General features: G+C 46.2%; 1 protein-coding gene across 3 annotated transcripts in view; it reads right to left on the reverse strand.

Moving 5' to 3' along the window:
* rps6ka2 (ribosomal protein S6 kinase, polypeptide 2) overlaps positions 1–21672 on the reverse strand; it is a 654298-nt gene that overhangs the window by 190097 nt on the left and 442529 nt on the right. For all 3 annotated transcript variants that reach the window (XM_070889669.1, XM_070889667.1, XM_070889666.1), the window contains exons 5-8: positions 20836–20915; positions 15965–16071; positions 6246–6283; positions 5970–6112 (exon numbers count right to left, since the gene is read on the reverse strand). In XM_070889669.1, coding sequence (XP_070745770.1) covers positions 5970–6112; positions 6246–6283; positions 15965–16071; positions 20836–20915 — 368 coding nt within the window. The remainder of the gene's footprint in view (positions 1–5969; positions 6113–6245; positions 6284–15964; positions 16072–20835; positions 20916–21672) is intronic.

Below are 21672 nucleotides of genomic sequence, written 5' to 3' on the forward strand. Positions count from 1 at the left end.
TGAGTCAGGACAGAAGGTTCGTGCTCCACAGAGCCACTGCCACAGCCCCAGGTTGGTGTCTCAGCAATCCTACCCATCTGTTGGAGGACAGATTGCTGGACTGCTGTGACATCCTGCAAGCACTTTTCCACACTGGTATACGCAGCCACGATGGCAGCAGTCTGAGCTTCCGCTGCAATGCTCAAAGGTTGTCTTCTGGTTGTGCTGCAGTGGAAGCTGAGGCATCGGCCATCAGACGCTGCATCATGGTTGAGTCCACAAGTGTATTAATGGAGTTGCCCATCACTTGCATGCTGGAAATCATGGACACCAAGCTCTGCACAAGCCCTGTGCATGGTTGGTGTCAGACACCTCCATGCTCTTTGACATTGCACTCAGGCTCTCTGGCATGTCTGTCAATGCACCAAGCATTTCATCGTGCATCCTCATAAGGATTCTTCTGGAGGCTGCCCCATCGAAGTCCTCACCTGAGTCCTGTGTAGCAGAACTCGTGTATGACCTCACCTTCCGGGGAGCTGGCACCTGCGCTACTCTCTCCCCCTGTCCTGGCTGCAGGCCACTGATGCCCGGTGACTCACCACAGGCAGATCCTGTCTCTAAACTATCCTCTAACTACACGGAGTGTCAGTATCTGAGCTGGTGGCTGCGAGTGTGAAATCGAGTGACGGTACTGTGTATTCATTACCTTGGTGCTTTCTACCAGTGCCAGGCCAGTGTCAATTTTTGTCTATCTGAAAGAAGAAAGGCACAAGGATAAGGTTATGGTGAGGGAGTGGGGCGAAAGCAAGATGCTCATGCTCACGTGTGCTGCTTGTAAATCAGAAGGCATTGTGGGATATGGGGAAGTGGGCTGTGCAAAGGAGGATAACGTGTGAGGATACCGGCATCTTGTATTTTTTCAGCCCACTGCTGGCCACGGGTTGACTGATGCCCCTCCTACTAATGGTCCCGGTGGTCTCTCCATCAGGGTCATGACAGTCTCTCCATCAGGGTCACGACCGTCTCTCCATCAGGGTCATAGAAACATAGAAACATAGAAAATAGGTGCAGGAGTAGGCCATTCGGCCCTTCTAGCCTGCACCGCCATTCAATGAGTTCATGGCTGAACATGCAACTTCAGTACCCCATTCCTGCTTTCTCACCATACCCCTTGATTCCCCTAGTAGTAAGGACTTCATCTAACTCCTTTTTGAATATATTTAGTGAATTGGCCTCAACAACTTTCTGTGGTAGAGAATTCCACAGGTTCACCACTCTCTGGGTGAAGAAATTCCTCCTCATCTCGGTCCTAAATGGCCTCCCCCTTATCCTTAGACTGTGTCCCCTGGTTCTGGACTTCCCCAACATTGAGAACATTCTTCCTGCACCTAACCTGTCTAACCCCGTCAGAATTTTAAACGTTTCTATGAGGTCCCCTCTCATTCTTCTGAACTCCAGTGAATACAAGCCCAGTTGATCCAGTCTTTCTTGATAGGTCAGTCCCGCCATCCCGGGAATCAGTCTGGTGAACCTTCGCTGCACTCCCTCAATAGCAAGAATGTCCTTCCTCAGGTTAGGAGACCAAAACTGTACACAATACTCCAGGTGTGGCCTCACCAAGGCCCTGTACAATTGTAGCAACACCTCCCTGCCCCTGTACTCAAATCCCCTCGCTACGAAGGCCAACATGCCATTTGCTTTCTTAACCGCCTGCTGTACCTGCATGCCAACCTTCAATGACTGATGTACCATGACACCCAGGTCTCTTTGCACCTCCCCTTTTCCTAATCTGTCACCATTCAGATAATAGTCTGTCTCTCTGTTTTTACCACCAAAGTGGATAACCTCACATTTATCCACATTATACTTCATCTGCCATGCATTTGCCCACTCACCTAACCTATCCAAGTCGCTCTGCAGCCTCATAGAATCCTCCTTGCAGCTCACACTGCCACCCAACTTAGTGTCATCCGCAAATTTGGAGATACTACATTTAATCCCCTCGTCTAAATCATTAATGTACAGTGTAAACAGCTGGGGCCCCAGCACAGAACCTTGCGGTACCCCACTAATCACTGCCTACCATTCTGAAAAGTCCCCATTTACTCCTACTCTTTGCTTCCTGTCTGACAACCAGTTCTCAATCCATGTCAGCACACTACCCCCAATCCCATGTGCTTTAACTTTGCACATTAATCTCTTGTGTGGGACCTTGTCGAAAGCCTTCTGAAAGTCCAAATATACCACATCAACTGGTTCTCCCTTGTCCACTCTACTGGAAACATCCTCAAAAAATTCCAGAAGATTTGTCAAGCATGATTTCCCTTTCACAAATCCATGCTGATTTGGACCTATCATATTACCTCTTTCCAAATGCACTGCTATGACATCCTTAATAATTGATTCCATCATTTTACCCACTACCGATGTCAGGCTGACCGGTCTATAATTCCCTGTTTTCTCTCTCCCTCCTTTTTTAAAAAGTGGGGTTACATTGGCTACCCTCCACTCCATAGGAACTGATCCAGAGTCAATGGAATGTTGGAAAATGACTGTCAATGCATCCACTATTTCCAAGGCCACCTCCTTAAGTACTCTGGGATGCAGTCCATCAGGCCCTGGGGATTTATCGGCCTTCAATCCCATCAATTTCCCCAACACAATTTCCCGACTAATAAGGATTTCCCTCAGTTCCTCCTCCTTACTAGACCCTCCGACCCCTTTTATATCCGGAAGGTTGTTTGTGTCCTCCTCAGTGAATACCGAACCAAAGTACTTGTTCAATTGGTCCGCCATTTCTTTGTTCCCCGTTATGACTTCCCCTGATTCTGACTGCAGGGGACCTACGTTTGTCTTTACTAACCTTTTTCTCTTTACATATCTATAGAAACTTTTGCAATCCGTCTTAATGTTCCCTGCAAGCTTCTTCTCGTACTCCATTTTCCCTGCCCTAATCAAACCCTTTGTCCTCCTCTGCTGAGTTCTAAATTTCTCCCATTCCCCGGGTTCGCTGCTATTTCTGGCCAATTTGTATGCCACTTCCTTGGCTTTAATGCTATCCCTAATTTCCCTTGATAGCCACGGTTGAGCCACCTTCCCTTTTTTATTTTTACGACAGACAGGAATGTACAATTGTTGTAGTTCATCCATGCGGTCTCTAAATGTCTGCCATTGCCCATCCACAGTCAACCCCTTCAGTATTATTCGCCAATCTATCCTAGCCAATTCACGCCTCATACCTTCAAAGTTACCCTTCTTTAAGTTCTGGACCATGGTCTCTGAATTAACTGTTTCATTCTCCATCCTAATGCAGAATTCCACCATATTATGGTCACTCTTCCCCAAGGGGCCTCGCACAACGAGATTGCTAATTAATCCTCTCTCATTACACAACACCCAGTCTAAGATGACCTCCCCCCTAGTTGGTTCCTCGACATATTGGTCTAAAAAACCATCCCTTATGCACTCCAGGAAATCCTCCTCTACCGTATTGCTTCCAGTTTGGTTAACCCAATCTATGTGCATATTAAAGTCACCCATTATAACTGCTGCACCTTTATTGCACGCACCCCTAATTTCATGTTGGATGCCCTCCCCAACATCACTACTGCTGTTTGGAGGTCTGTACACAACTCCCACTAACGTTTTTTGCCCTTTGGTATTCTACCCATATAGATTCCACATCATCCAAGCTAATGTCCTTCCGAACTATTGCCTTAATTTGCTCCTTAACCAGCAATGCTACCCCACCTCCTTTTCCTTTTATTCTATCTTTCCTGAATGTTGAATACCCCTGGATGTTGAGTTCCCAGCCCTGATCATCCTGGAGCCACGTCTCCGTAATACCAATCACATCATATTTGTTAACATCTATTTGCACAGTTAATTCATCCACCTTATTGCGGATACTCCTTGCATTAAGACACAAAGCCTTCAGGCTTGTTTTTTTAACACCCTTTGTCCTTTTAGAATTTTGCTGTACAGTGGCCCTTTTTGTTCTTTGCCTTGGGTTTCTCTGCCCTCCACTTTTCCTCATCTCCTTTCTGTCTTTTGCTTTTGCCTCCTTTTTGTTTCCCTCTGTCTCCCTGCATTGGTTCCCATCCCCCTGCCATATTAGTTTAAATCCTCCCCAACAGCACTAGCAAACACTCCCCCTAGGACATTGGTTCCGGTCCTGCCCAGGTGCAGACCGTCCGGTTTGTACTGGTCCCACCTCCCCCAGAACCGGTTCCAATGCCCCAGGAATTTGAATCCCTCCCTGCTGCACCACTGCTCAAGCCACGTATTCATCTGCGCTATCCTGCGATTCCTACTCTGACTAGCACGTGGCACTGGTAGCAATCCCGAGATTACTACTTTTGAGGTCCTACTTTTTAATTTAGCTCCTAGCTCCTTAAATTCTCTCCATCAGGGTCACGACCGTCTCTCCATCAGGGTCACGACAGTCTCTCCATCAGGGTCACGACAGTCTCTCCATCAGGGTCACGACGGTCTCTCCATCAGGGTCACGACGGTCTCTCCATCAGGGTCACGACGGTCTCTCCATCAGGGTCACGACGGTCTCTCCATCAGGGTCAGGTTATGCAGGCGTGCTTGTCCCCTGCTGGTTAGATCCTGCTGGCGCCGGTTGTGCATCAGTGAGTGTGGTACAATGTGTTTGGGTGATGTGCCTGTCATAGTAGAATAGCTGACAGTGTTTGCTATCTGTAAGATGTGGATATGAGGCGTGTAGCAGTGGTAAGTGTGCACGGGTGAGGTGAAGCTATGAATGGGAGGTATGAGTTGTGTTTGGTACAGATTGTTGGTAGGTGAGTGATGGGGGTGTGGTGTATTGAGCAGTGTATGAGGTTAGTGGTGCAGATGGTGGGATATGGCATTTGAAGATTAATTCACTGACCTTGACTACTCATGTGAGGTCAATGAACTTCCTGCACTGCGTCCAGATCCTCGAGGCTATACTGCTGGCATTCACCACAATGGCTATCTGCTCCCATTAGATTTTACGCATTTGCCTGGAAGGCCTCCTGGCCCCTTGTGGAAACAGGACCTCTCTCCTCGGATTGACGTCCAGTGCTGCATCAAAGAACCTTGGAGCACGCTCTCTTCCCTGTTGTGACATAATTGTTTATTTTCCTCCTCTCACTCTGTTCCTCAGCCAGTTGAATGAGTTGCTGCAGGCAGAATGCACCTCCCCTTTAAGAGGTGCACACCACCTTTAAGTAGTGCAGGCTAGCTTCAATTGGTGCTAGCCCTGCACGAACTTGGGTCTTCTGCTAAGCATTCATCTGCTCATCATGACCAGAATATGACATGTTTTGGACAAAATACATCAGCTGTAAATACAGTTAAAATTGCCTGTCACACAGCAAGCAATTTCCAATTAAATTTCTTGAATAAATCAGGACTATCGTGTCAAAATACTGATGCAATTGGCATTACTGTCTCTACAAAGGTGTTCAAAGGAACATATTTAAATATATCAATCAGGGAGATGTGTTGTACGTGCCACTCAAATTATTCTGCTAAACCAATTTGCTATTCTGTCAAATTCTTTTAAAAGATTCAAAATGAAAATGCAAGGGTTTTTAATACTTGTTAAATCAATAACTGCATCATGGAGGAGGAGGAAGCAAAGAAAACAGTAACCCAGAAAATGATAGCTTTGATATTGATGTTAAATTTAATTCAACGTCAATTTAATTTTATTCATACCAATACAAAGGTTCCAGCTTGAAGAATGATCTCAATTCTCACGTGTCATTAGTGCATACTGATTTAACTTCATTCGCATTCACTTCCAGCCTCCAATACTTACTCATGCAATTTCGCTTGACAAAAATGAAAGTTAACCACCAGCAATATCTATCTTTAATAAAAAATCAAATGCTGCCAACCCTAGAATGTGCTCTTGAGAAATTAGACAGTAAATGACATGCCAGAAAATCATAACGCTTGTCCCATCATTGACAGAAGAAGATTATTTCACTCACCATTAAAACGCCAAAGGACCACCAGTCTGCACTTTGCGCGTGACCACGTCGGTTCACTACCTCGGGAGCCATGTACTCTATCGTCCCACAGAAGGAATAGGCTCTCTTGTCATGGTCAACAGCCTCCTTGCTGAGTCCAAAGTCTGAGCAACAAGAATGACTTTTAGTATAGCTGAGATCTTGTCAAACTGTCAGAAATAATGCGTGCAATTCAAATGTTCAATTGCAATGCTGCTAGGTTTGATCCTCATGATCATTAATCTAACGTGTACTCACCTGTTATTTTAATGTGGCCATCTTCGTCTAGAAGTACACTGAAATTCAAACAGCAGTAAAATGCAGTGAGAAATCCCTCATTGTAGACAAATACTGAAGCCCACCTCCACTTTGAAACTCAGAAATATCACAAAGTCTTTTCCCATTGACAATGTTGTCAACAGGAATGTGGAACTACCTGTCCGTACCCAGCACAAATTCTACTTGTTTTTCATTTGAGGTTTACAGTGAATTCTGGACTTCAAAGCCAGTTGGAGCGTAAGGGCCTAAATTTGATGGAGGCCCCGCCCACCTGCATAAGTGCCGCCCAAAGGACCACTGATGGCTGCCGAGGTACCAGACGCTACTTTGGACAGGGTTTTCTTCAACAAGGTCCCTCGAAGGTCGGTGGGCGGCAAATGAGAGACTTATGCCGCCAATCTGGGTGGCAGCAGGCAACAACTCTCATTCTCAGCGGCAAAGGCACTTGCCGTCCAAATGTCGCCGAGGATGGAGTTGGACCCACGGAGGATCGAAGAGCTGAAAAGCAAAAGCATAAAATGTTTTCTTTTAAAACATCAGAACACCTTCAGGGGACCCCATACAGGTAAGTCCCTGTAAGGAAACAAAGAAAAAAATGTATACTCACCTTTTTTTTCAGCTCTTCAGATCTACTGTCGGGGACAGACCAGCCTCCTCGCAGCGGTCCACCCCCGTTCTGGCATCGACTCCTGCCCGCATAAATATGGCATCTCGGCGGGCGGGAGTCCACTCACGCCACTCGGCCGTCCGCTGATGTCAGCGGGCAGTTCCCGGCGGTTCTCCCTTCCCGTCCGCTCCAACCCAAATGGAAAGTGGCACTGGGCGGAACCCGAGGAGGAATGTCGGCGGCAGTGGGCGGTGAGTGCATCAATTTCGGGCCCTAAGTGATTATCAGCCTGGACTAAGTGTAGAGAAATGCTCCCAGACAGGATTAACTCTGTTTCCATTATTGACGGTAGACAGAAGATGGAGAGAGTTGTAATTAATGTCTTCTTTCAATGCTTTCAGCCAACTGATGTCTCACTGACTCTGAATCTTCAGCGACTGTCACGTAGTTAAACAGAGGGTAACTTATTACTGAGGGCTAATAAAGACATTTTGTATTCTATGTTGCGAGTGTGAGAGAGTTGTAACTCGCAAGCTCCCTTCAGTTTCTCACATGAGCCAAACACTTCAATTTGGTGAATGGTTATTTGATTTGCGTCAGCTTGGCTCAGTAGGTGGGTTCTCACCTCCAGTTCAGAAGCTTGTAGATGCAAACTCCACTCCAGAATTTGAGCATGTAATCAAGACTGAAACTTTAGTCTGCTGAATTGTCAGAAGTGCAATCTTTTAGATAAGTCATTAAACCGAGGTCCCATCTGCCTGTTGAGGTGGACATATCTGTACAAACGATCTGCACTCCTGGATTGTATTCGTGCCTTGCAATCACTCCAATGACACTATTCAAAGAAGAGGAGGATTATTTATCTAATTTGCTGTTGGTGCACAAAATGGCTGTGACGCTTGCTTATAAATCAACAGTGTCTACATCACAACAACAATCTCACTACATGTAAAGAGATTTGGTATATCCTGAGGACGTGAAAGATGCAGGCCCCGATTTTAACTCTGGGTCAGTTTTGGGCAGGTAAGTTTTCATTTTAGTTTAAAACTCACCAGCTGAAGCCAGAAACAGACTCAGGAAACTTAACTCCTGGGTCTCATTATATCTCACCGGTGAGCTTAATACCGAACGAACTCACCCGGCCAGAAACCCGGCAACTTCAGAGGAGCAATTTCCAGCAGGTTCGTATCAAAGTCACTAATGACATCCTATTTAACTGTGACCATGGTAAACTATCCTTTCTCATCCTTCACGAGCTCTCTGCAGCCTTTGACATGGCTGACCATTTCATCCTCCACCAACACCTCTCCACCATCATCCAGCTATATGGGGCAGCACTCGCCTGGTTCCATTCTTATCTATCCAGTCATAGCCAGAGAATCATCTGCAATGGCTTCGCTTCCTGCTCTCACACCATAACCTCTGTTGTCCCCCAAGGATCTATCCTTGGCACCTCCTATTTCTCATCTACATGCTGCCCCTCAGTGACATAATCCCTAAACATTGTCTGTTTCCACACGTACACTGACGATACCCAGCTCTATCTCACCACCTTGACCCTTCCACTGTTACTAAATTGTCAGACTGCTTGTCCGACATCCAGTACAGGATAAGCAGAAATTTCCTCCAACTAAATATTGGGAAAACTGAAGCCATTTTCTTCGGTCCCCACCAGAAATTCCATCCCTTTGCCACCAACTCCATTCCTCTCTCTGGCAACTATCTGAGACTGCACCAGACTGTTCGTTACATTGGTGTCATATTTGACCGCGAGAGGAGCTTCCAACCACATATCTGGACCATCACTAAGGCCTTTACTTCCACCTCCGGAGCATCGCCTAACTCCAACCCTACCTCAGCTCATCTGCTGCTGAAACCATCAGCCATGCTTTTGTTACCTCTAAACTTGACTATTCTAATGCACTCCTGGTCGTCCTCCCTAGTTCTACCTTCTGTAAACTTGAGGCTGCCTGTATCCTAACTCGCATCAAGTCCTGCTCACCCATCTCCCATGTGCTCGCTGACCTACATTAGCTCTCAGTTAAGCAATACCTCAATTTAAAAATTCTCATCCTTGTTTTCCAATCACTCCATGGCCTTGCCCCTCCCTATCTCTGTAATCTTCTCCAGCCCCACAACCACAGAGATCTATGCGCTCCGCCAATTCTGGCTTCTTGAGTAGCACCGACTTTACTCACTCCACAATGGCGGCTGTGCCTACAGCTGCCTAGGTCCTAAGCTCTGGAATTCCCTCCCGAAACGTCTTCACCTCTCTACTTATTTTCCTCCGTTAAGATGCTCCTTGAAGGGGTGAATGATCAACCATGATCTTATTGAATGGTGGTGCAGGCTTGAAGGGCCGAATGGCCTACTCCTGCACCTATTTTCTATGTTTCTATGTCTCTTAAAACCTACATCTTTGATCAAGCTTTTGGTCATCTGCCCTAACATCTCCCTTGGTGTCAAAGTTTATTTGATAACGGTCCTGTGAAGTGCCTTTGGACGTTTTACAACATTAAAGGCGCTATATAAATACAAGTTGTTGTTGTCGTTGTTTAGCCAGAGGGATATTAAAAGCAGGATTACACCTCTTAAAGTGAGGGTCCATTTCCTTCCGTCTGGTTTCATAGTTTAATTCCTATAAGAAGGCTTTTGGTCAGAAATGGGTCACAGACAAGCCCCCAGGTTTTTTTGAAGCTTCCCTGGAGATACTGACACGGTAATGGAGCAGCTTCCTCTACTTCTGCTGAAGCCGCAGGGGTTGCACCACATAGGACTGATAGGAAAATGAAGAGTACAGGTTTGTAGTTGCATCTGTGGAAGACCACTTCTAGTTCTTTCCCTCTCCCTAGTGTTCTGTGCTCTATTCTCCTTCAACAGGGGGGAAGAACCGACCTATGAGTGATTATAATGACACGTGTTTACCCGATGGCTGCAGTGCATTTGGTGAGGGTGACAATCAGGGAGAGGCATGAAATTGCATAAGGATGATGATGAGTTGCAGTGGTGGATGGATAGATGGAAATGTGAGGAAGTGCATAGAAAGAGAAGGATGGGTGCGCTTGCAAGGTAAGTGGGTGTGAGGAGTGATGTAATGGCGTAGGCTTGACAAGGAAGAGTGGGGGGAGTGGGTGATGTGCACAACAGGATGTAGGTGAATGTGCAACTGTCCTCATCTTTCCTGACTAGCTCAGTTCATTAAAGCAGTCTTCACTGAATCCAGGAATGTGGCACAATGCTCCTGCTGCTGGCCTCCTGGGCCTCCTTCAGCCACGCCTTCTTTGTGGCAGCAGTAGGTTTCTTCCTCCTATTGCTGGGGAAGAGTATCTCTCTCCGGTTCCTCACTGACCCCAGGATGTACGTCAAGGGAGGTGTCAGTGAAGTGAGGCACAACTTTTGACCCTCCTGAATCCAAAGTTCGTCCTCTCTTGCATCCAACTCCCAACTCCTCCAAATGCGATCTTTGGATTGGCCCTTTAAATACTGGAGTTGGAATCATGTCATGCAGGTCCTCATCACACCCACTGCCGCACAATTGACACCAAAGCCGGAAGTAAAATGATAAAAGGATGGCGATGTTAAAATACTGTAGACAGACGCGCTGAACTTATTTCTGAGTTTCCCACGTGATATCAGAACCCCGCATCCAACGCGCCTCAGAACTATTGTCAGAGCCAGTAGCTCTGTTAAAATTGGGACTGGTCACTTCCTGAGTTCTCGGAGGCAGGCAGCAAGTGGATTGCCCAGATTTTAACCCCTCACGCCAGACAGCAAGGGTTGAAATTGAGGCCGCTATATACATCAAGCTGTTTATATGGTTATACTGTGCTTATATATATACATCCTCAAAATAGAAAATCATAACATTTTAAAGAGAGAAAAAAATGATATCTGGGAGTGATCTCAAGGCAGGAATCCAATTGAGGGATTCAGATAGTTTAAATAAGGATTAATGAATACCTGGGAGTGATCACAAGGCAGGAGTACATTCATTGGTTTTGATGGTGGCATAAAGTGAAAGAATGAGGTTCAATTGGTTTCTAATCATTCTCTGAATCCTGGCGTTAGATTACAGTTCGTTACCTGTTATTAACTTATAATACTGTAAAGCACTGCTCATCCAAACCCCTCACAAACAAAACTGAAGGCACATTGACATTCAAGGAGTGCAACAGATGGGAGAAATATCTGTTGGCTGCACTGCACAGTATAAATGCACCAACATCCAGGTAATCTATAATTTTGTCAGCAGGATAAAAGGGTTGCATTTAGCAAAGTGACTGTGGGGAGCTGGTGCACAGATGCCACTCTCCCTTGATCCAAACGAAACAGGCACCAATGTGAAACCAACTATAGCTTGTTCAACATCATTTACAGAAGACACTCAACAGACCATCCAGCTCCAATTGTAATCAGGCACACAGCAGGTTGTTGTGCATTACACCTTAACACTTGGATAGCTCCCAAAAATGGGCACGGGCAGCACAAAGGCCAGCTCCAACCTTGCACAGGGCTTTTCTCAGAGCTTGAAGCCCATCCTTTCTGGCGTGGTAGGGGTGGGCAGATTCATTAGCACACTTATGGACCCAACCATCATGCAGTGTCCGATGGCCGATGTCTCAGCTTCCTTTGCAGCACAAGCGTAAGCAGAATGCTGATGGTACAGTGGACTGCCGCAGAATGAAGGCATCATGGATGCTGCCAGGATACTGGGCATTAACTTGCAGGATGTGCTGAGTATGGTTACACAACCGCTGGACAATAGGGGAGCGGAATCCCTTCTGGTTGCCATACATCTCCGAATTCAGATGCTTCGCCTGCAAAGCAACATGTGTGCAGTCAATGGCCCCCTGCACCATGGGCAGTCTGCTATTCTGACAAAGCTGCATGCTCACTCTGCCTTCTTCTCTCTGGCAAGAGGGAATGAAATGTATTCAGCTCTCTTTGCATACAGAGCCTCAGTGACCTCCCTTATACTGGAGTGGATGGCGAACTGGGAGATGTTACAGATGTTGCCTGCTTCAGTTTGGAAGGAGCACGATTCGAAGAAGTTGCAGGCCACGGTCACCTTTACTGACACAGACAATGCCGTCCCCACCCTGGACTGAGGCCGAGGGTCTGCCTGCAGCAGGTGGGAGATTTCAGTGGGCACGTTTTTAGTAAAACAGAGACGTCGCATGCACTGTTCATCGCTGAGGTTGAGGTAGGAGAATTGCTCCCTGAAGACCCTGGGTAGATACGGCCTCCTTCTCCCCCTCCTCTTCCTGCCTCGTCTAGTAGCTTGTCCTGATCTGTGTCGCCTCTGCTCATTCTCCCTGTCATGCTGCAGGCCAAGGGGGATACAAACTACTGCACCGTGTCTGGGAGCAACTGGTCTGAGCAGATACTTGCAAGTTCTTGAGGACGTGCCATTTCACTCCTTGTAGACTTTAGGCAACTTTTAAAAAGTTTAGAAATCACCAAACACTTCTACAAACTGAGCAACAGCCGGTAGAAGTCAATCAGCAACTAACCTGTAAGTGGCTGATGATCCCTTTAAATAGCACTGGTGGGGTGAGGGGGGGGGGGGGTCTTTCCTGCTGCTGAACACATCTTCAGCTGTGAGGTTACGAGAGGGCGTTAGCTCCAGAGTTGAGGTCAAAAACAACCTTGTTGGCATCAAATCGGTGTTACACACTGATTGACATCATGATCTACCTACTCTGCATACTTATGGTGCTGTCCCAGCACCGACGCCATCGCCCTCACACTACTTGGGCACCATTTTCGAACCAATTCGGTACCCATAGCGCCCAAACAATGGTGCTACGCAACCGAATTTTGAGTCCTCAGCCTTTAGTGAAAGAACTTCACACGCTGGGAGGCCATATCGGGCATTCGATCACATGACCCTCCAAATTAGAAATGGACAGAAAATGATGAGGAAGGATCTGGGCATTTCTGAGTCCTGACACATGAAGCTCTGCATCTGGTGAGAAGATTTGTCCGCCTCATTGTTAAACCTTTGAAAAATTGCATTTTTAAAATAATGCATTCTTTGGTGTTCAAATAACTACTGAGACAATTTAGCAAAGATTAAAATATGTTTTAAAACCTGTGAACACTGCAATAAAAACAGCAAAATATGGAAATACGACAGGTCCATCAACATCTGGAAAGTAAAAGACTTCAGATCGGATCGGGGATCAGTTCCTGAACATTTACTTTGCTTTTCTCTGTGCAGAAACCTGCTGTGTGTTTCCAAAGTCTACTAGTTACAAGCAGTGACTGCACTTCAAAAGTACTTCATTGGCTTTGGGACATGCTGACGTCATGAAAACTGCTCCACAAGTATTTTTTTTCTTTTCAGTTTCAGTCCATTCAGTACCTGTATCTTCCATCTCTTCCCCCCACCCGCCGCCCCCCCCCCCCGACCCCAATCAGGAAAAACACAGAGCAGCACATTTCGAAAATAATACATTTCTATGGGCCCAAGTTTCCACATGATTCGCGCCTGATTTTTAGGAGCAACTGGTGGAGAACGGACTATTTTAGAAATCGCAATTCTCCACATTGTTTTTTCTGCAGTTCTAGTCAGGTAGAACAGTTCTAGTTTAGAACAGAATTTTTTCTTCAAAAGAGGGCGTGTCCGGCCACTGACGCCTGATTTGAAAGTTTCCACAATGAAAATGTACTCCAAACTAAAGTAGAATGGAGCCAGTGAAGATTTTTGTAGAACTGAAAAAACCTGTTCCACACATTAAAAAATCAGGCGCAGGTTACAAATTAGGCGTCCAGAACGAGGTGGGGGGGAGGGGGGGGGGGGGAAGGGAAGTCATTAAATTCTACAATAAATCCTTATTTATACTTCTACAAATATTATACAAATAAATCCAACCTGAATAAACATTTATAAGCCAAGAAAAGATTAAATAAACCATCTTCCTACCTGTGTGAAAGTGCTTCAGCCAGGGAGAATTCTGCAGCCGTTCGTGCCGCTGAGCGGGAGAGAGAGAGAGAGAGAGAGAGAGAGAGAGAGAGTGAGGGAGGGAGGGAGGGAGGGAGGGGGAGAGAGAGGGGGGAGGGAGGGGGAGAGAGAGGGGGGGAGGGGGGGAGAGAGAGAGAGAGAGAGGGAGAGGGAGGGAGGGAGGGAGAGAGAGAGAGGAGAGAGAGAGGGAGGGAGGGAGGGAGAGAGGGGGAGAGAGAGGGGGGAGGGAGGGGGAGAGAGAGGGGGGGGATGGAGGGGGAGAGAGAGGGGGGGAGGGAGGGGGAGAGAGGGGGGGAGGGAGGAGGAGAGAGAGGGGGGGAGGGAGGGGGAGAGAGAGGGGGGGAGGGGGGGAGAGGGAGGGAGGGAGGGAGAGAGAGAGAGGAGAGAGAGGGGGGAAGGAGGGAGAGGGGGAGGGAGGGAGAGAGAGAGAGGGGGAGGGATAGAGAGAGAGAGGGGAGGGAGAGAGAGAGCGGGGGGGGAGGAAGAGAGAGAGCGGGGGGGGTGGGGGCAGAGAGAGAGCGGGGGGGGGGGAGAGAGAGCGCGAGGGGGGGAGCGGGTGTCGGGTCGGGTCTGGTCGGCGGCGGGGGGGGGGGAGCAAGTGTCGGGTCGGGTCGGGTCTGGTCGGCGGCGGGGGGGGTGGTGGGAGCGGATGTCGGGTCGGGTCTGGTCGGCGGCGGGGGGGGGGGAGCAAGTGTCGGGTCGGGTCGGGTCTGGTCGGCGGCGGGGGGGGGTGGTGGGAGCGGATGTCGGGTCGGGTCTGGTCGGCCGGGGGGGGGGGGGGGGGGGAGCGGGTGTCGGGTCGGGTCTGTTCGGCGGGAGCGGGGGGGGAGCGGGTGTCGGGTCGGGTCTGGTCGGCGGGGGCGGGGGGGGAGCGGGTGTCGGGTCGGGTCTGGTCGGCCGGGGGGGGGGGGGGGGGGGAGCGGGTGTCGGGTCTGGTCGGGCGGGGAGCAGGAGCTGGCCGTGGGAGGAGCCTCATTCACGCAGCCCCAGTGAGGCCATTCAGCCAGGGCTAGGGGCTGCGTGCTTCGGGCCCCTCCCACACAGTTCGGCGCCTGGAGCTACTGCACTTGCGTGCCGACTGTAGCGCGCATGTGCAGAGGTCCCGGCACTGTTTTCAGCGCCGGGACCTGGCTCCGCCCCCCCACAGCTCGTGCTGGCTGCGCTGAGGGCCAGAGGACCTGTAAGTAGGTGGAGAATACCGAGGATTTTTTTAGGTGCTGTTTTAGGCGCGAAAAACGGGCGCCCAGCTCGGAGGAGCGCCCGTTTTTTTTCTTGTAGAAACTTGGGCCCTATGTCACTATTACAAGAGGAATACTTTCTCTGCACAGTCATGACTGAAGTATCTAGCATGTTTATAGATTGGGACGGAAATGTTACTGAGGCAGCAGGCAACAGTTTGAACTGTCTCAGTGTTGGCTCTGGCCCTGGTGAAGCTGGGACTTGAGATTTGGTGAAAAAAGAAAAGTTCAAGTCTTGCAAAAGGTGGCTACTTTAAAAGGGAAGGTAATCCTTCATGTGAATTCCTCTATTTCACCAGATGGATTCGGCTTCAAAACTGTAAACATTATGCTGTTCCGTTTTTATTGATATTGTACAGCAAAGATCTTTATTTCATACTTCAGCATTTTTGTTAAATGTCAAAATACCCAATGACAATAAATAAGCTCAGTTCTTTCCCTTTTATTTTTAGAGAGTAATCAAATATCTAGCATGCTCACTGTGCCTAGGCTGATTACTGACTGAGGCTGGAGGCTGACAAACAAACTACAAAAATATTTTTACAAACATTGATAGAGTGACAGCAAATGCATATCCCTCCTGCGGTCAACAGCACTCTATAATTAACAGGCTGGTAACAAGTTGTTTTATATTTTTATATTTGTGTACATATGTGTGTGTGTGTGAATATATATATGTTATCTATGTGTGTGTGTATATATGTATATTTAATTACTTGTGTGCACACACACCAAGCCAAACTTCTCAATACGTGTCTCAAGAAAAGGCTTTGTTTGAAACAAAACAAAATGAAAGTGTCTACTACGAGAGGAGGAAATTAGAATCTTTTGCATGTTTCATGGATGTTATTTTGTCTTTGTGAGAGATAAAAAAATCATATCTTACTTTTCCGGTTTTAAGTCCCTATAAATGATCCCAAGGCCGTGGAGGTGGTCTAAAGCCAAGGCCAGCTCAGCTAGGTAGAATTTGACATCTTCTTCTGTAAACATCACCTATGGGAAGAAAGTCACCCAATTAGCTCAATCATTTTAAACAGTATTTAACTGGCTATTTGGCATATTAAGGATTTTATTCTTCTCCAATAGCCAAATCCTTCATAAAATTTGAGCACAGTATAAGATGTCAGTCATACAGAAATGGAATGCAGGCCTTCAGATAAATTATTTTGTTTCAATTGATCCCAGGCGTTCTTCACAGTGTTTAAAATATCCATAATCACATAACATCTGCAAAACTGATTTTCTGTGCTGGGAAGAATGAGGTGTGGCAATATAAACAAAAGGGTACAATTCTAAAGGGGATGCATGAACTGAGAGAACTGGGTTATATGTGCACAAATCATTGAAGGTGGCAGGGCAGGTTGAGAAAGCGTTTAAAAAAGCTTACGGGATTCTGGGCTTCATAAATAGAGGCATAAAGTATAAAAGCAAAGAAGTCATGATGAACCTTTGTAAAACACTGGCTTGGCCTCAACTGGAGTATTGTGTTCAATTCTGGGCACCGCACTTTAGGAAGGATGTGAAGGCCTTAGAGAGGGTGCAGCAAAGATTTACAAGAATGGTTCCAGGGATGAGGGACTACAGTTACGTGGATAGACTGGAGAAACTGGGGTTGTTGTCCTAGAGCAGAGTAGGTTGAGAGGAGATTTGATAATGGTGTTCAAAATCATGAGGGGTCTAGACAGAGTAGATAGAGAGAAACTCCTCCCATTGGCAGAAGGGTCGAGAACCAGAGGACACAGATTTAAGGTGATTGGCAGAAGAACCAAAGGTGACATGAGTAATAACTTTTTTACGCAGTGAGTGGTTAGGATCTGGAATGTACTGCCTGAAAGGGTGGTGGAGGCATGTTCAATTGTGGCTTTAAAAAAAGAAGTTGGATAAGTATCTGAAGGAAAACAATTTGCAGACTATGGGGAAAGGGCAGGGAGTGCGACTCGCTGAAATGCTCTTGCAGAGAGCCGGCACAGGCTCGACGGGCAGAATGGCCTCCTTCTGTGCTGTAACCATTCTATGATTCTATGCACTTTGATAATGTAAAGAGGAATAATATAAAGCTAATGACCTCAAAATTGCATTAGCAGCGATCTCAGCAGTTGGATATGGACTGTGCCCACTGGGACCACCCAGTGCTGTCTCTGCCAAGGTATGCAGGGCAGTGGGAGAACATGTCATGTACATGGGCTCAGCTGGCACTAGTACCAATAATGATAATCCTTTTACACAAAAATAGTATCTAATCTTCAGGTTTGCAGGCCGCTTCCTGAGCCTGGACCCCACCTGGGGGGACTGGGGACCACGTCCATTCTTCTGGAGGCCTCATCTCACTGGGCGTATTGGCCTCCAACCTTACATTGGGTCCCACTGAGACCCAAGAATGGGTAACTCCCAGCATGGGGTGACCCCACCCCAGCTTCGGTTCCAACCCCTCATGTGTGGGGGGCTATGTTTGGAGTGGACGGAGGTTCGCCTCTGCTAAGAAACCCCCCCCAATCCCAGAAATGCCTGCTGACTCTGGCCATTTCTGCCATGGTTCTGCTGAGAGGACTGTGCAATCTTTGGTCCATTCATTTCAAACAGTATGTGAATAAACAAAACATTATTTTTAGGAAGAATAATATAAGAGACTCGGTCATTTTAAATAATGGCACTTTTTAATGTGGCTACCCCACCTAGAAAGAGTAAGTCATGGTCTGACAAATGAAAAGCTGCAGCCCACCCAGTTTATCCTTCTAAAAGGACCTATGATCCCAGAGTTTCTGCCTATACTCCACTAGCCAAACAATTCCATGTATTATTCAGGATTTGTACGAAGAAGTGCTTCCCGACATCAGTCCTGAATTTGCTTTTTACCATTATCTACCTATATCCTGCAATCAAGGTTTCATTTGAAACAGATTGACATTTGCTATTCCACTTAATAGCTTATATAGGGCTGGATTTTCATCTCATTTGCTCCTCGGTTAGCGCCCCCAGCGGGGCGTTAAATGTTGTTTTTGGGCGTTATACTGGGCGCCCAAGATTTACCGCCTGACCAGAAGATTCAACTATTGGTTTGCAGCGGCAAAAACTTACCGCCACGCCCTCCGTTTTTAGCGTGATGATGGCGTCAATCATCGTGTAAGGCTGCGCTAGTGCCTCAGATGGAACATTCGGCCTTAACGTCTCATTTAACACCTGCCCCAGGAAATGCCTGAAAAAACAGGCGGTTCCAGGGTGCGGCTGGCGGTATTGGCAGCATTTTTAAAAGAAGGGATGAGGATCCTACATCGCAGGTCATATTGACTACAACGGTTGCGCACACAATGTTGCTTCATGTTGCACAGCTTGGCCACCATGAGGGGCCAGGCATTGCCAGTGGGGATTGCAGGCCCACCTCAGGAGAAGGAGGATGACAAAGAGCAGCTTGGCAAGGCCCCCATTGGATAGCCACCCTCCAGCTCATAATGGACCGGCTCTCCTAAATGGAGGGAACTGTGGGATGGAGCTAATATTGGACACGCTATGTGCCCCCATAAAGGCACATCTCCAGTGAATGTTGGAATGATGCACAAGACACCAATGGTAAATAAATAATGAGTCAGAAATTTCACTGCAACAAAGTCACAAAAACACCCCCCACCAAAATAAATCCATACAATATACAACATTATGTTGCAGGGCACTAAACAACAGTGAAAATTCTTTACCGCCGCAAGTTTCCGCTCGGGCGCACAAAATCCGTTGTGTAAAGCCTGACTTAACGCCAACGCTCCTCCAACTTATATTTTCACCGAAGCTTGCAGTCGAAGGCGCAAACTATTTTCAGGTGTTAACTTTAATGCCCCGCTGCGCTTAACGCCCCGAAATCCAAAAAGCCCAAAATCCAGCTGTATATACTTCTGTAAAATGCCTCTCCTTAAAAGGCTGAGAATTTAAATCAGCTTTTCTAACCTTTCCCTATAACTCAGCTCTCTGATCAATCTCATTGCCTATCTGTGGAAAATGTTGTGTCAGCTGTGGCTTAGAGGGTAGCACTCTCGCAAGTCTTTCTTTTTCTTTTGCCTATCTGCTTATGTCATGTAAAAACAAGTAGCTACACTGGCTTTGTAACTTAAGCTAAAGTATACCCAACTTTCCTTTACTTGTATTGGAGAAAAAACACAGGCCAATTTTCCTCCCTTCTCCCCTTCATCCAGCATAGGTCAGGTAAAGTGTACCCAAAGCCTGTATTTCATGGGTCAGTTCATTACAGTAAGCCCAACATTCTCCCGATGCAGCCCTGCCTCTTATCAAGGCCCTGTGCCTAGTGGCAGGGGAGGAAAGCCAACTATTGCTGCAGGCTGCTGGCTCTGAGGCCATCTGTTTCCTGTACAAAAACAGACCCTTTGCTGCACCTTCTTTGGGCCTCCTGGACCTTGATCTCTTCCCCTTTCTTAGATGCTCTGAGGACACAAGCAGTAAGACTCTCTCTCCAAGGGATAAGTATCAATGGGCACTCACTGGGTGGAGATCCAAGGAAATGAAGCAGAAATGCTCTGACGTCACTTCCACCTCATCAGCAGGAAATTAGCATGTTTACGCGAGCTCTCATTGAGGGAGCTCCTGGAAGTCCCTGGAATATAAAGGGACCAGAGGTCCAATGTCACAGGCCTCTGCCCTTTTTTCTTCTGCTTTGCAAATGCAAAATAAATATGTTCTAAGCCAAAGGTAGAGGCAAACCACTTCCCATATGTACATGAAAGCCTGAAGGAGAAATACCAATGTTAGAAGCATAAAAAATAAAGATGCCTCTGAAGCCACCTATGTTTGACTTTCAGCAATTTATTTGATCGATTTTCCAGTATTTTGGAATCTTCAATGAGCATTGTCAATGCATTTTTTCATTTAAATGGGGAAATTTGTTGAATTTTATTCAAAGCTACTCTGTATTTGCTATTGGGGAATTAATTACTTTCGATAAAAAAATTATATTCCCTTTCTCTCAATAGCAGTAAAATGATCTATTGCCGGGAGTATAAAACCTTTCTAATCAACCCATACTGGTTTTGAACCCATGGTTCGAAGGATGGAAGGTCAGTGTATTAACCCTTTGTACCACGTGGCCATTCAATGCTTTAACTTGAGATTAAAGCTACATTTGTTTTTCATTAGTTTACTATTTCTCAGCTGGTTCGAATTCATTGTGTTGATTAGTTTGATCCTAAATTATTTTTCAATGTTCACTATAAAATGCTGAACCGGTGATCCATCTACCTGTCCTGTTGGTTCGGGTGGACATAAAAGATCTCAAGGCACAATTGGAAGAGAAACAGAAAGTCCTCTAATATCCTCACTAACATGCCTCTCTCAACCAACATCGTCAAACACAGATGAATGAGTTATTCACCTCATTTGTTTTATGTCAGGTCTTGCTGATTGCCTACATAACAACAGTGAATGCAGTTCAAAATAAATTAATTGTATGTGAACTGCTTTGAGACAAAGGTAAAATTCAAGTGAAATGTAGCATTTCCTTTACAGCAACAGATATCACAGAAAACTCTATCAGGTTTCAAACTTTCTGAATAACAATAATAAATTGCAAAATTATCAAAAGCAATTATCCAACATATCTCGAAATAAAACTGAGTAATTGGTACAACTACTCACTAATGTAATTTTGGTAGCTTTACTAAACCACCCACGGACATTCACCCTTCTGGGCCTGGAATACACAACTGAGTCTCAGCATAGATCTTTCCTGTAATGGAGGCCAATAAAATTTTGCCAACATACCTCTTTGGATAATCTTGTAAAAAGATCACCACCTCTTAGAAAATCTAAAATCAGATACAATTTTCCTTCAGTCTGGAATGCTGTAGAAGAGACAAAGAGAAATGAAGGTGTCTTATTGATTTGATTGTTTGATTCATAAATGTTTAAAACATAGAAACAATACCAAGAAAAAGTGATCTTAAGGTAAAGAAGAAAAGCCAGGGAGAAATGGAGAAATCCGGGTGAAAAATGGGAAAATGACTAAATATGGGGTAAATACAACAGAAGGAATAAGGAAACTCTTATTGGCTGGTAGCAAAGTCGAGGAAGAACTATGACTGGATGGGAAGTTTGGATAGAGAGGAAAATATTTCCCCATATCAGAGAGGCTCTAAAAGGACTACAATATTAATCAGGGAGTATTTCAATGACCTAGACATTGATTGAGAAAAAAAGCAGAAGACAATGAAATAAGGGTGTATAGTTCTTGAGATGATAAAGTACAAACAGAAAATGTTTGCAATTTACAGCCAATCCCTCAACATTCTGAACTGAGAAGTCTACACCAACCAGGATTGCTTCATAATTCAGTTTATTGAACAGCCAAAAAGGGGATTATTCTGGATCTAATGATTCATAATGGTCCAAGTATTTTAGAAAATGAGGCTGATAATGCAATTCCAGCTGTTCAATGTTTGCTTCCTGAAATATTGGGCCAGTTCTTGCTGGAATCTTACGGCATGCGCCCTTAGTTAGACTTAAGTACTGCACCCTTCTGCTCGAAAAATGTTTGCGCCATAACTTGCTGGAAGTGCAAGCTGATAAAAGCGCAGCGAGGGCATCTGGGACCTTCGTGAA

This window comes from Pristiophorus japonicus, chromosome 9 (genome assembly GCF_044704955.1).
Source record: "Pristiophorus japonicus isolate sPriJap1 chromosome 9, sPriJap1.hap1, whole genome shotgun sequence".
Taxonomy (NCBI): Eukaryota; Metazoa; Chordata; class Chondrichthyes; family Pristiophoridae; genus Pristiophorus; species Pristiophorus japonicus.